This window comes from Magnusiomyces paraingens, assembly GCF_902498895.1.
Source record: "Magnusiomyces paraingens strain CBS 517.90 genome assembly, contig: contig1, whole genome shotgun sequence".
Taxonomy (NCBI): domain Eukaryota; kingdom Fungi; phylum Ascomycota; class Dipodascomycetes; order Dipodascales; family Dipodascaceae; genus Magnusiomyces; species Magnusiomyces paraingens.
Window position 1 is genome coordinate 4,133,185 of NW_022474067.1, and position 12,626 is coordinate 4,145,810.

General features: G+C 41.5%; 8 protein-coding genes across 8 annotated transcripts; 4 read left to right on the plus strand and 4 right to left on the minus strand.

Annotated features, from left to right (window-relative positions):
* Positions 1 to 77: 77 nt before the first annotated feature.
* SAPINGB_P001235 (uncharacterized protein) lies at positions 78 to 1,575 on the minus strand (the record flags this gene model as incomplete). Its single annotated transcript, XM_031995958.1, has 3 exons — positions 78 to 1,180; positions 1,239 to 1,352; positions 1,413 to 1,575. 3 exons carry the CDS (start codon positions 1,573 to 1,575, stop codon positions 78 to 80), a joined length of 1,380 nt encoding a protein of 459 aa, XP_031851849.1.
* Positions 1,576 to 1,867: 292 nt separating this feature from the next.
* On the plus strand, positions 1,868 to 2,293 carry SAPINGB_P001236 (uncharacterized protein; the record flags this gene model as incomplete). The annotated part of the gene is made up of 2 exons (XM_031995959.1): positions 1,868 to 1,948; positions 2,015 to 2,293. 2 exons carry the CDS (start codon positions 1,868 to 1,870, stop codon positions 2,291 to 2,293), a joined length of 360 nt encoding a protein of 119 aa, XP_031851850.1.
* Positions 2,294 to 2,393: 100 nt separating this feature from the next.
* On the minus strand, positions 2,394 to 5,891 carry SAPINGB_P001237 (uncharacterized protein; the record flags this gene model as incomplete). Its single annotated transcript, XM_031995960.1, has 1 exon — positions 2,394 to 5,891. The coding sequence occupies one exon, from the start codon at positions 5,889 to 5,891 to the stop codon at positions 2,394 to 2,396; it is 3,498 nt and encodes a 1,165-aa protein (XP_031851851.1).
* Positions 5,892 to 6,409: 518 nt separating this feature from the next.
* Positions 6,410 to 7,075, plus strand: SAPINGB_P001238 (uncharacterized protein; the record flags this gene model as incomplete). The annotated part of the gene is made up of 1 exon (XM_031995961.1): positions 6,410 to 7,075. One exon carries the CDS (start codon positions 6,410 to 6,412, stop codon positions 7,073 to 7,075), a length of 666 nt encoding a protein of 221 aa, XP_031851852.1.
* A 35-nt stretch (positions 7,076 to 7,110) lies between these two features.
* Positions 7,111 to 8,157, minus strand: SAPINGB_P001239 (uncharacterized protein; the record flags this gene model as incomplete). Its single annotated transcript, XM_031995962.1, has 1 exon — positions 7,111 to 8,157. The coding sequence occupies one exon, from the start codon at positions 8,155 to 8,157 to the stop codon at positions 7,111 to 7,113; it is 1,047 nt and encodes a 348-aa protein (XP_031851853.1).
* A 193-nt stretch (positions 8,158 to 8,350) lies between these two features.
* Positions 8,351 to 9,643, plus strand: SAPINGB_P001240 (uncharacterized protein; the record flags this gene model as incomplete). The annotated part of the gene is made up of 1 exon (XM_031995963.1): positions 8,351 to 9,643. One exon carries the CDS (start codon positions 8,351 to 8,353, stop codon positions 9,641 to 9,643), a length of 1,293 nt encoding a protein of 430 aa, XP_031851854.1.
* A 103-nt stretch (positions 9,644 to 9,746) lies between these two features.
* On the minus strand, positions 9,747 to 10,481 carry SAPINGB_P001241 (uncharacterized protein; the record flags this gene model as incomplete). The annotated part of the gene is made up of 2 exons (XM_031995964.1): positions 9,747 to 10,404; positions 10,468 to 10,481. The coding sequence occupies 2 exons, from the start codon at positions 10,479 to 10,481 to the stop codon at positions 9,747 to 9,749; spliced, it is 672 nt and encodes a 223-aa protein (XP_031851855.1).
* A 383-nt stretch (positions 10,482 to 10,864) lies between these two features.
* On the plus strand, positions 10,865 to 12,367 carry SAPINGB_P001242 (uncharacterized protein; the record flags this gene model as incomplete). Its single annotated transcript, XM_031995965.1, has 1 exon — positions 10,865 to 12,367. One exon carries the CDS (start codon positions 10,865 to 10,867, stop codon positions 12,365 to 12,367), a length of 1,503 nt encoding a protein of 500 aa, XP_031851856.1.
* Positions 12,368 to 12,626: the final 259 nt, after the last annotated feature.

Genomic DNA, 12,626 nt, shown 5'->3' on the forward strand with positions numbered 1-12,626 from the left:
GATAAAAAAATAAAACAACTATTTTTATTTACTATTTATATTTATATTTTTTTTTTTTTTCAATCTACATGTACAATCTATTCAAACTTCTTGACGGTTTCAGAGAAAGGAGCACCATTATCTGTGTAAAAGTAAAATACAACAAAGATAACCCAAGCACCGACAACAGAAGCAAATGAAAAGAAGTAGATCCAGGAGTTGGTGATTTCCCAAGATCGGGGCCACTCATCGTTGGCAGTGTGTCGCACAGTGACAGTATTACGCTTCTCCAGGTAAGAAAGACCAGGTCTTTTATAATCCAGCTTGAATGTGAAAATTCCGTATTGGTCAGGGACCTTAAATGTGACGGTGTAGATGGCTCCTTGCTCAGGAGTCTCAGCTGTGGGTTTTCCCAAGTTAATGCGGTAGTAAGGATCGAGCATAACAAATTCAACTTGGATGTCATCAGCAACGTAAGGAACCCACTTGTCATTGACCCATTCCTGGACACCAGCTGTATAGCGAACGTCCTCGTTAACCTTGTACAGTGAGAACCCGCTCGTGTACGAGGTGGCCTTGGCAGTGTTATTGTCAGCAGGTTCATGGGCAACAAAAGTGTTGCGGATGACACTCTTTTCTTGGAAAACCCACTTGCTCACCTCGTCAATGAATTCGGCATTATACAAGTTCTTATCTTGCAAGTACTTGTTGTCGAGCAAAGTCTCATCACTGCCAATCCAAACAGCACGAGCATTGTTGAGACCCTGGAAAGCAGCTGCAAAAGTAGACTGAGTGCCACTAACCCATGGACTCGTCAGTGCAAGAGAATCATCCGAGGAATCGTAAACGTAGCTTGTGGATGAGCCACGAAGAATAGGAATGGTGTTAGGGTTATTTCCGAGGTAAGCACCGGAACCTCTGTAAATAAGGGGCTTAGATGCAGGTGCTTTGACAATGCGATCGGCAACAAAGTCTGAAGCAGCGCTAAGTTCCAAAGTGTCATGCTTGTAAGAAGACTTGCTTTTGGAATATGAAAAGTGGTCCACAGCCTTGTAGTCTTTGGGCGAAATGTTAATGTCCAGCTCCTTAAAAAATTCAAAAAGAGACTCGGGTGAGCTGTTTTCGGAAGTAAAGGCCAAAATATTACCACCAGCATTGTAGTATTGAACAAGATTACTAGCCTTCAGCTTAGGTCCAAGAGCTAAAAAAATAATTGTTAGAGTATAATCTCTTTTAAATGTGGAAAAATATATATATACCTTTGGAAGATACAGGCAAAATAATGACATTTTCATATTCAACGCCATCATCGCTTATTAAATCAAGACTTTTATCTCTAATAGAAGCAAATTTAAGCGTAATTGAGCTGTGATCTAAAAATTTCAATTAGTTTAAGACTTTTCAAATCAATTGACAGGTGTTCGGATACTTACTTCGTAAAGCGTTGAAATATTCCGAATATTGTGGGGGCTCCGTGGCGTTGTCGCCAATAACAAGAATCTCACCAGATCCAAAAGCAGGTTTGGCCTGCGCCAGAGCAGCAAAAGCTGTCACAGCAGTAGTAAGAACCTTGGCCACCGATTGTAAAGTGTACATTCTAGGCTTTTGAATGGTGTGGTGGGTTTAAGGGTTTTTTGTTGGAAGGTATTATCCAAAAAAGCGTGAAATTTTGGTGATGTTCTCTTTTTTTTTTGGAGGTTTGGGACAAGGTGTTAAGAAAAAAAATAAAACGACTGGGAGAGACGTAATACAAATTACCCGGCCTTGTATAGACATGTTCAAAAAATGTAGAGCCGCACATTACGAATTTGGCAGCCAAATAAACAAGAGAAAAAGAGAGGTTGCACAGATTTATTCTTTTGCCATCGATAAGAAAAATCTACAAGAAATGGGTGCAGAACAAACTGAAGGAGCTGCCGAAGTGGCAGCTGTTTATGAAGAAATGAGAAAAGCAGAGGAGTACGCTACTGTATGTTAAATTTTATTGTCTGAATTTTTTTTTCTTTTTTTGATTATTAGTTTTAACACTTTTTAGAGATTGGAACGCTTACTTGACTCGATAGACGCAAAAGTCGATGCGATATTAAGTTCACAAGAACTTGCCGATCTAGAAAATGCTGAACGAGAAATTGCAGAAATTCAAGACAAACTTGCTGAATTGGATGTAGTTGAGGAAGAGGATGAAAATGAGAAGAAAGTCTCTACCAAAGAAGACAAGACATCAAGTCTTGAGGACGAAAAGTCGGAGTCAAAGAACTCCAAAGAACCCACAAAAGAGCCTAAGGAACCAGAAACTAAAAAAGAATCCAAGTAAAAGTCATTTATTTATTATGTTTCCATATTCTTCATTACAATAAGTTAAGGGAGTTTTTTTTTAAAAAAAAATGAAAAAAAAAATACAATATCAAATTTCTTTAACTTGTGGGTTGCAACAGAGTAAGCCCTGACACACTCGGCGCTGCCCCTTCTTGGTCATCATCATCTAGTAAACTCTTAGGTGTAGAATGCCCTCCTGATGACCCCTTTACGCTGTTGGCACCGCTAGTAGGTACCATAGGTGGTGGCGTCCATCCTCGTACACTTTCGGCGTCCCCATCATCATCAAGTAAATTTTTGGATCCTGTTGGCGGAGTTGTTCCATTAGACTTAACAGATTTTCTCTTTGGAGGAGGGGCAGGTACTCCTGCTTCAGAAGAGGGCGATGAAGAAGCCGATATGTGAGCGGTAGTTGGGATTGGGGTTGGGCTTGGAGTGGACGCAGGCTTGTGAGCCGCACTTTTGGCCACACCCGATGCCGTTGGTTTGGAACTTAACGACACCGGTTTACGTGGTACAGGTGGTGGTGAAAGAGATTTGCGGTTCATCTGGCGAGCACCTGGTCCACTGGCAATCGTATTTGAACGGTGAGCAGCTCTGACTTCTGGTTTGTTTCCGGAGATTGCTGGAGCAGATGGTGGTTTTGTACCAGAAGTAAACGTGTGTGGTCGTGGAGGAAGAGGAGGCTTGATGAAATCAACGTCTTCAACAAACGGATTGGTATCGCGGTCTGGGTTTATGACCGTACCAGTGGGTGGCTGAAAGTTAACTTTGGTGCTCTGACCACCAGCAATCCACCACTTGCGAGAGTCACTAGATGGGGGTGGCAGGCCATGGGTAAGCGTTGTTTCATTTAAATCAATTAATGAAACCAAATCATTTGCATCGCCAACCTCAAGACGACGACGGTTGTACAACTCGTTCGCAAGTCTATTCTTAATGTCTTCATCAACGACAACCACAGTAGCATTAAATGTGGCATAAACTGGGCGATGATCTGAAAACATAATTTTTGGGACACATCCATAACTGGTCTGGTGAAGGTTTGTTCCACGACTTAAGATGCGGTCAGTCCAAGAAGGAGTACGCATCTTTTCTGAGGTATCATACTCATTTGAATCATTGTCAAACTTGTATGTTGGTGGGAAATTGATTTGCATTTCATTGTAGAAAGGAAAAGTTTCACCCCTCACCATTTGGTCATAGAGTTGATCTTTCTCAAAAAGCTTTTCCAAATTTCCCTTTTTGATTTCCTCCTTAACATATTCATATGGCATATTGATTCTATAATTAAAATCACCAAGCCAGATGATGCTGTCATGAGCCTTAATGCGACGTCCCCGAGAAAATACCAAACCAGAGGAAATGGTTTTGAAATTGTGGTGGCGTTCGTCAATGTTATTTGGACCTGCAGCCAAGTGGGCAGTGATGAAGCAAAAAGAAGTACTAGCAAAGTAAAAACTAACAGCAATACCTCCCTTGTTACCGGCCATACCTCCTAAACCTGTTTTGATCATGGCACCTTCAACATTCTTGACATAGGAGACTTCAGCTTTGCGCACAAACATCATAAGCGCGGTACCCACCAGTTGGTCAGACCGAACCAAAACATATTCATCGCGCTGGTTAAGTGTATTTGCAACTCGTGTTTCCCAAAACTCACGCTTATATGGTTCAGCATTGAGGATTTGACTTGGTGTAAGTTCAACAATTTCTTGAAAGCCAACAAGTACAATATCAGGGGCTTCACGGCCACCATCAGGTGGGAAAAGCCAACCTGAAAGATCATCTGGTGACATGACACCGTTGAGATTAAAGGTGCCAGCGAATACCTTAATGTTTCTGGTTGAAGAAAAATCGCCAACACGTCTTGTCAGTTCCACTGTAACATAATCATTAATTGGGTCATGTAAAACGACCTGTTGCTGACCAGCAGTTCGTCCCAAAAGCAAATCCATGGTGTTTTGGCGACCTTTATCCACAAAGTTGTTGATATAAAGACGACCAACGGATTTTGTTACATCAGCAAGGGCACCTGCAAATCCCATCTTACCACTGCGAGTAAATGATGTTTTGAGTGCATTAGTCCCGGCGTAGATCTGAGACAGTTGATCACCATTATCTGCCCAAATAAAGTTATGTTTGGCCCAAATATCCTGACCAGGTGGAATACGGTAAAGCTCAAAAAACATCATGAGAGCTTCCTTTGAAATAAGTTGTTGGACCAAATTAGTTCTGTCTAAACAATCCAAACAGTTTGTGCGGAAAATACCGTGTTGTTCAGTCTTGTCTGCTGGACGTCGTGCATTGTTTGAGTAGAATGAGATTTCCAAAAACGCTTCCTGAAGAAGTGGGATAATTCTGTTGGCTTGAGAATAACCTCTTGAGGCCACTTCAGCGTGAAAATCAAATTCAGTTAAACCAAGATTTCCCTTGAGATTACGAGATGCAAGAATGTGGTTTCGGTAACGTTCACTAAGTTCATACTCGCCAGGTTTGTTTGCAAGTAAGTTGACAACATGGACGATACCAAACTTTTGAACCAATTGCTCGAAATGCTTGTTAAATGCTGGTTGGGTGGCCTCAGATGATCGGGTAATGTTGATTTTTGCAGAAATAATATTTGCATCTTGTTCCCAAAAAATAGGAACAGAACCTCTGATTTGAGTAAAACCGTAAATGAGATCTCCATAACTTAATATAGTTTCAGTCTCCACAAAGTTTGCCACATTTCCTTCGTCGTCAACACCGCGGGCATTGTAACGGGTACCTGCGCGTCGCCATGACTGGCGAGAAATGATAGTGAGCATAGCAGGTTCATGAGAACTTCCGATTCGAACTTCTTTAGATTCTGCAAAGCCACGGATAGCTGTTGTGAGGAAATGACACTCATCAAGCTCTTGGCGTTGAGAATCACTTAGATGGTTACGAAAGTTAATAAGACCTTCAGTCATAAAACTATTCCACATGAAAGAGCGATCAGCCATCTCCATAGTAAGTGTACTTTTCTTTGCATTGGATCCACCTCCACGATATTGTAGGACCGTAGCCACATCAAAGTTGGACGAATAATAGAAACTTCCGTTACTTAATAATTTACGGATACTTGCACAGGGATGTTCACTTCCAATATGAAGGCGGTTCAAAGAATCTGTTGCTGCTGAAGCTAGACCTATATTTTGATCAATAGCATAACCATTAGCGTCAAGGGTAACAAAATCCCAATCATTGTTATTTACGCAGTAAAATTCGACAGAGTAAATACGGTTAACAGTTTCACCAGGACGGGGCTGAGCCACTTCGGCACCCTTTGTAATGACACAAAGATAAACGTCATAATTGATCTCAATAAGACCCAAGCAGCCCTGACATTCGTGGGGACTGAGCAGACGATATTGATCGAATTTGATAGAGTCGCGTTTGGCAAATTCAATGATGCATTTTGGTGGGCTTTGGTCTGCAGGGGCGTTATTACCGCCACTTCCACTGCCTTGCTGATTAGGAACATTACGTCGGCTCGAGCCTCTGATAATTAAAATGTTATCGCCTTGAACCAAAGCCAAAGACCGAGGCCGGCGATTATAGTAGACTTTCATTTTTGTAGTTATTTTTTTGTGTGTGTGTGTTTGTTTTTCAACTATATTTCATGGTATAACTAAAGGGGGGGGTATATGTACTGAGCAATGAGAAAAAACGCGAAAAGGGTAAGTGTACAGTTGGCAAATAAAAAGAGTTTCCAAGGAATGAAAAGAGGTTTGAAAAATATATATATGAAAAATACTCCTTGATAAAAATGAAAATTAAAGTATTTTAAAGATATTAAAGATATTCCAAACCAAAAATATCTTTCTAATATCTTTTTTTTTTTTTTTTTTTCTGTAAATCTTTTTTTCAAAAGGATAAAACTATGGTGGAAGAAGAGGGAAAAAGACAAAAAATTACAAAATGGCCGCCGACAGGACCGAAGACTTGCTGTTGGTGTCACGTGGATTTATCCCAAAAAAAAAAAAAAAAAAAAAAGAAGTTAAAAAAATAACACAACACTGCCCTTTCTACCTATCCCTTTGAACAAGTAAACATATTAATTAAGATATTTACACAACATTGGATTCAAATGGCTCATAATTCACGTCCAACAACGCCACTAAGACGATATTCAGGGTTTAGTGATGCTTCAGAGGATGATGGAGATACCAAAACTCCATTGGAAACAACCCTTTTCTCACGGTTTGTGGACTTAAACGATGGGTTTGCGCAGTTTGAGGCCAATATGCACCGAATGCAGCAGGTTCATGAGTCGATTACATGTTTTAATGAATCTTTTTCTTCTTTTTTATATGGAATTCAAATGAATGCATGGTGTGTTGAGTTTCCAGAGGCACCAAGTAGCGGGTCTTTTGAACGGTACGAGAAGAGATTGATTGAGCTGGCGCATGAAAAGGAACTTCGAGAACAACAAGAACGTGAGGAAATTGAAAAACAAAGACTGCTCGAAGTTGAACGACAACGCGATCTAGAGATCGCAAGGGAGCGATTGATATCTGAGCAACAACAACAGCAACAGCAGCAACAGCAACAGCAACAGCAACAACAGCAACAGCAACAGCCGAGACAGCAGCACCCTAGATACCTTACCAGAAGTAAAACGACTGAAAAGAAAACGCTTAAGCGGCCTACTGACTACACACCAGGTCGGCCTACTTATGGCAAACCGCCCCAGTCAAAGCTCAAATCAACAAACGGAACAAGTCGAATACCAACACGACCTTCTTGGAAATAATAAAAATAAAGGGACTAATTTATTTTGTTTTGTTTCTAAATGCTTGGACGAACCTCGACTATTGTTCTAGCGACACCGAGACCGTTCCCGCTATTGGTATAGACTATTTCATATGCAACATTTGGGTGCTTTTTAAGAGTTTGAATAAACTCAAGAACGCCACCGCCGACGCCAAAGTAGACTTGTTTTGCAGCAACAAGGGCTCGTGCGTGTGGGCTTTTTTTAAAAATACCGAGTAGAGTGTCGGTAAATATAGGCAGAGTGTCTAGAGAGTAAACCGTTTCTGAAGCGATTATGAGATCAACAGGAGCAGGGAGGTTTGAATTTAACAGCTGGACAAACTCGGGCGACCAACCACCTGATATAAATTGAATTGAGATAGAGCGCTGGTTTAGTACTTGCAGAAACTCTGTGATGAGGGCCTCTGTGATTTCAGCTTCGCCCAAGCGGGCCTCTGCAATTGCGTTTGAGGTTTGTGAGGTTGAAGAAAGAATAGAAAGACGCGTTTCTGGGTCGAGGGTCTGGAGCCAAGCGAACAAGAGGTTTGGCGCAGTGACCAGTCGCAGAACGCTTTCATTGTAATCAGCCATGATAAGATTAAGGCCGGCTTGTGAGTTTTGCTGAAAGTATTGCTGGAGCATGTATAAGCATGGAACTCCAGTTCCACAGCCGAGCTCGACAATGGTTTGTGCAGGTATGTTGTTTTGCGAAAGAAATTCGACAACGTCGTAGGTGCACTCCCAGCTCTTGAGACCGCCCTCGTACTGGGCCACACGCAGATCCTCGTTGGTAAGACCGAGAAGGATTTCTTCGGTTGGAGTCAACGAATCCTGAAGCATAAGCTGGTGCTTGACATCGAACAAGTCGCGGCGAGGAAGAGATGAGTTTGTTGTGGAGTAACTCATACGCACACCCACAGAAGCTTTTAGCAGTGATTCGAGAGATTGTAATTTGGGTTGGTACTCAGGTGCAAGCCCCACCTGCTTGGGAGTTTGGGCTACAGGGGTTTGAACGATTTGAAGGGCATCAATATCAAGGGACGTGTCGATATCGTCACCGCCGAATCCAAATGAGAAGGCCATTGTGTTTTGTAGAAAAAGAGAGAAAAAAAAATTTTTTTTTTTTTTTTTTTTGTAAGCCTAATGCAGAAAACCCAAACATTTTTTTTTTTTCTTTTCTTTAGAACGGCTATAATCATAAGATATACTAACCCTTACAAGTTTCCATCCGAAACCTTTTGAACAGATCACCACTTTTTTATTTCATACATACACCATGTCTCTACAAAGTGACTATGTCGACTATGATGTCTTTTTGGACATCAAATTTGATCCAATTGCGTTTGCCAACACTTTAGTGGTTGCGACCAATGCGCCAAATGATGCCGAAGTCGATCTGGCGACCCCTGCAAAGCGTCTTGGGTACGACTTGGCTGAAGTGAAGGAGCGTATTGAAAAGTTAACTACAGACAAGTATGACGCGCTTATAACTGAAGGTGTAAACGTGCAAGAAATGAGCCGAGCTTTGGAACCTTTAAAACCGGCAGTGGAGAATTTGACTGCGGCGTACGGGAAACTTCAGCGAGATATTATGGCGCCATTTTATCAGGCACAACACATTCATGGCGCGCTACGCAGACTGCACGCAACTACAGGACTGCTGCGCTCACTGACATGGTTCTTATATCTGGTGCGCCAGGTATCAGCAATCATGGATCCTCTACTGACTAGTGACTCTTCATCGTCGTCTTCACCGTCGTCGGCTCCACGAACGGCTCGTCAAGCCAATTTGTTTGCAATCCCTGATGGGCGACTATTACTGCGAGCTGCCCAGACAGTGATATCGCTGCACAAGCAGTTGTCCATGGAGCCTGCTTTGCGGTCAGTTCAAGTGATTAGGACATTTGAAAGTTCACTACTGGGGAAATATGAAGCCCGGTTGACTCAGCATTGCCAAAATATTATTCGGTTTTACACTTTAACCTCAGCATCAACAGTACCTTTACCGACAAGTAATAGCATTAATGTGGATGACTATGATACCCTTGCTGCTCACGCGGCCAGTGCACTTGCGATTCTGAACCCAAATGCACTTGTGGGTTCTCTTGTGCGGTTTGTGGAGAGCCAAGCCCAGGCTTCAGTAACAGAACTTACTCGGTCACTGCCATCTCTCAATCTGTCCATGCAAGCGTTTACAAATGCGCTTGGGACGATTGCTGATCGGGCTCGGTTTGTTGGACGGTACGAGAACGCATTGCGTCATTCGATTTCTGATGATATCTTATCGCGTGCAGTAGGGAAGTTTGGCGACAAGGCTGAGAGTCTTGTGGGAGAATATTGGGCGGACTTTGCAGATGCGGCAGAGCAACGATTACGCGAGTTTGCTGGTAGCAACAATAATATGGCAACAACTATCAGATTTAAAAACTACCCTAGCTCATCCACACTTGTCGAAACATATGTGATCAAGCCGTTTAATAAATCTGGGGATCCACTTGCACGGACATGCAAGCCTGATGCAATTTCTGTGCGGCAACTTTCCCGGGGGTTGGCCATTTTGTTTAAATGAAGATCTTTAACTTGAATGATATTTTACCTCTAAATTTATCTCCATATAAATAAATAAATATATAAAAAATTAAAAATAAATATATATCCCCATTATAAATTGATCAACCTCTAAAAGATTTGAATTGACGACGCTGTCGGTTGTACATTTGGCGTTGTTTTTTGATTTCTTCTGCACGTTTTTTAGTACGTTCACGAGTCTTTTTACCTGGACGACGCCGTTTACGTTCACGCAAACGTTCAGCGCGAGCCTCAAGCGCCAGCGCAGTATAATCGAGGATCTTGCGAGGGTTTTTAGGGGGTCGTTGTGCTGCTGTGCACAAAGCAGCAATAGAACGGACTTGGTCAAAAGTTACTGCAGCAGCCTTCAGGGCACTGCATTCGGACTCTGTTGGTTTAGAAGCAAAGTAGTACGAGTCAGGTCGCTGGCGGTTGGCAAGTGGGACTTCATAAGACTCATCATTGGCAACACCTGTTGCTTCTTCTTTTTTTGAAATGACCACAACGGCATTATCCTTGGAAGTAGTACCGCTAAAAAGATTAAAGGCAAAAGCTTCCTCGTCAGCATCTTTTTCTTCTGAATCAGAGTTAGGCTTGTCTTCCTCACCATCAGCATCTTCATCATCATCATTATCAGCTACATCAACCTCAGTGAAGACAAAGTCCGGGACATAAGCCGGTGCTTCCTGGGAAATTATGCTGGCATCGTCACTATCTGCGTCGTCGTCACTATTACCACTCCACAGTTTGCTCCGTGAGACTCTTTAAAGGTAAAACTAGTTAGAAAGAAGAAGTATGTTATAAGTGTAATGTTGATATACGAACTTTTGTCCAGACATGATTGCAGCAAGACCGGGTTCTATTTTTTTTTTTTTTTTTTTTTTTTTTTTGTAGAGGGTAGTAGTTTTTGATAAATTGAATAAATTTTTTTTTTTTTTTTTTTTCATTTTAATCGGAATACACGTGACCTGACGCGTGGGACGCGTTAAATACACGTACTGAACGCGGTAGCTGGAAACTCAATGTTTGGTGATTGCTCAAAATTTTTTTTCTGTGTTTTTTGTTGACAATTTTTTTTTTTTTTTTTTTTTTTTTTTTTACTTTACTTTACTTTACTTTACTTTACTCTTAACATATAATATATATATATACACACAATCATCACCAACATAGCTCAACTAATAATAATAATAATAACAACAACAGCAACAACATTCAAAACATGACTCCACACCAGATCACACATTCATCTGACTGGTTAGGAACTCGGTTTCCTGAAATGTCCGAAATGGATGAGGCACTACGCTGCGATATTTGTAAGGAACTAATGACAGCTCCTGTAATGACTGGTTGTTCACATACATTTTGTTCTCTTTGCATTCGACGAGTACTTGTTGCTGAACAAAAATGTCCGACTTGTCGACATTCAGCATCTGAGTCGCAGTTAAGACGGAATGGGTCGGTTGAGATGTGTTTGGAGGTATTTTCCAAAGTGCGGAGCCGGTTGCTGGATCTAACACGAGGGAGTGGTAAAAGTGAAGAGAAATCAAATAAAGCAAGGCCAGTAGAAGAACCAAAACTAGTTGAAGGAGCAAAATATGGAGAAGAAGCAAATAATAATAATAATAATAATAAAGAAATTCAGAGAGATCAGGAACCAAAACCAGTACATAAACAAATACCCTCACAGATTCCCGAAAGGCATGCGCCATGTCCAGTATGCAACAAGGTTTTGCCAATCAAAGAAATTCAGAGCACTCACATTACTGAATGTCTTTCCGGAATGTCTACTCCACTTGGAGTTACTACACGAACGCAGGCCGTTTCTTTACCACGAACAAGATCGAGTGTTGTTTCCAACAGTAGCAATCAAGCAATGACTTTAACTACAGTTAGTAGTAGTAATAGTAGCATCAGCATCAGCAACAGTAGCAGCATCAGCAACAGTAGCAGCAGCATTAGTAGCAGTACCAACAATAACAATTCGACCACAACTCCGTTTACATTTAGAACTAGACGACAAGCTCGGTTGGCACAAACAGAGGACATGCGGGTGAAACTTCCACGGACCAACGATTGGAACTCGTCAGTGTCAAAGCTGCGGGCACGGCTGACACGACTTGGGATTCCTTCGCATGGATCGGGGCGCCAAGATTTGTTGCGACGTGAAACAGAGTGGATTACTTTGTGGAACGCCAATGCGGACCGAAAAGAACCGCTGCCACGGTCCAAGTTACTTGTACAACTTTCAGAATGGGAAGAAGCTGAGCGATTAAGTAAATCACAGCGCAGTTTACTTGTGCAACAACTGCCGCCACCACCGTCGTCGTTGTCGTCGTCGTCGTTGTCGTCATCGTCTTTATCATCATCTTTGGAAACTGCAATGGCTAATAATAATAGTGCAGGGTCATCTCCGAGCAAAAAAAATAATAACAAGAATACAATTGTGGGGGGACAAGGCACTCAACCGTTAATACCATTTATTCCTACGGACCTCAAGAGTCTGAACCGGGACTTATACTCACGGTCACATGATGCTGCGTTCCGTGAGCTGACTGCACAAGCGCGTGCCACTCTTAAACGGAAGGCATCAGAAGCAGCAAGTGAATCTGGGGTTGTTGTTGTTGCCACTGGGAAAGAGAATGAAAATACTGGAGGTAGTAACAAGAAACAAAAGAAAGAGGAAGAGACTCAAGCTGGGTCAACAGTTGAGCAGGCAGCATAATAATAATAATAATAAATAATGCTTAAATATATATAGAATAAAAATGGTAATGAAATCAATAAATAAATTAAAACTAAGCAAAAAAAAAAAAAAAAAATATACATCAAAGAGTCATTATTATAGGAGGTTTTGAGGAAGGATATAGAGAAAAAAACGAGGCGAAGCATGAGTTGATAAACAGAGAGCATAGAGGGTAAAACAAAGTCTAAATGAATGGTATTCAAAAAAAAAAAAAAAAAAAAAAACAGGAATTAACAAA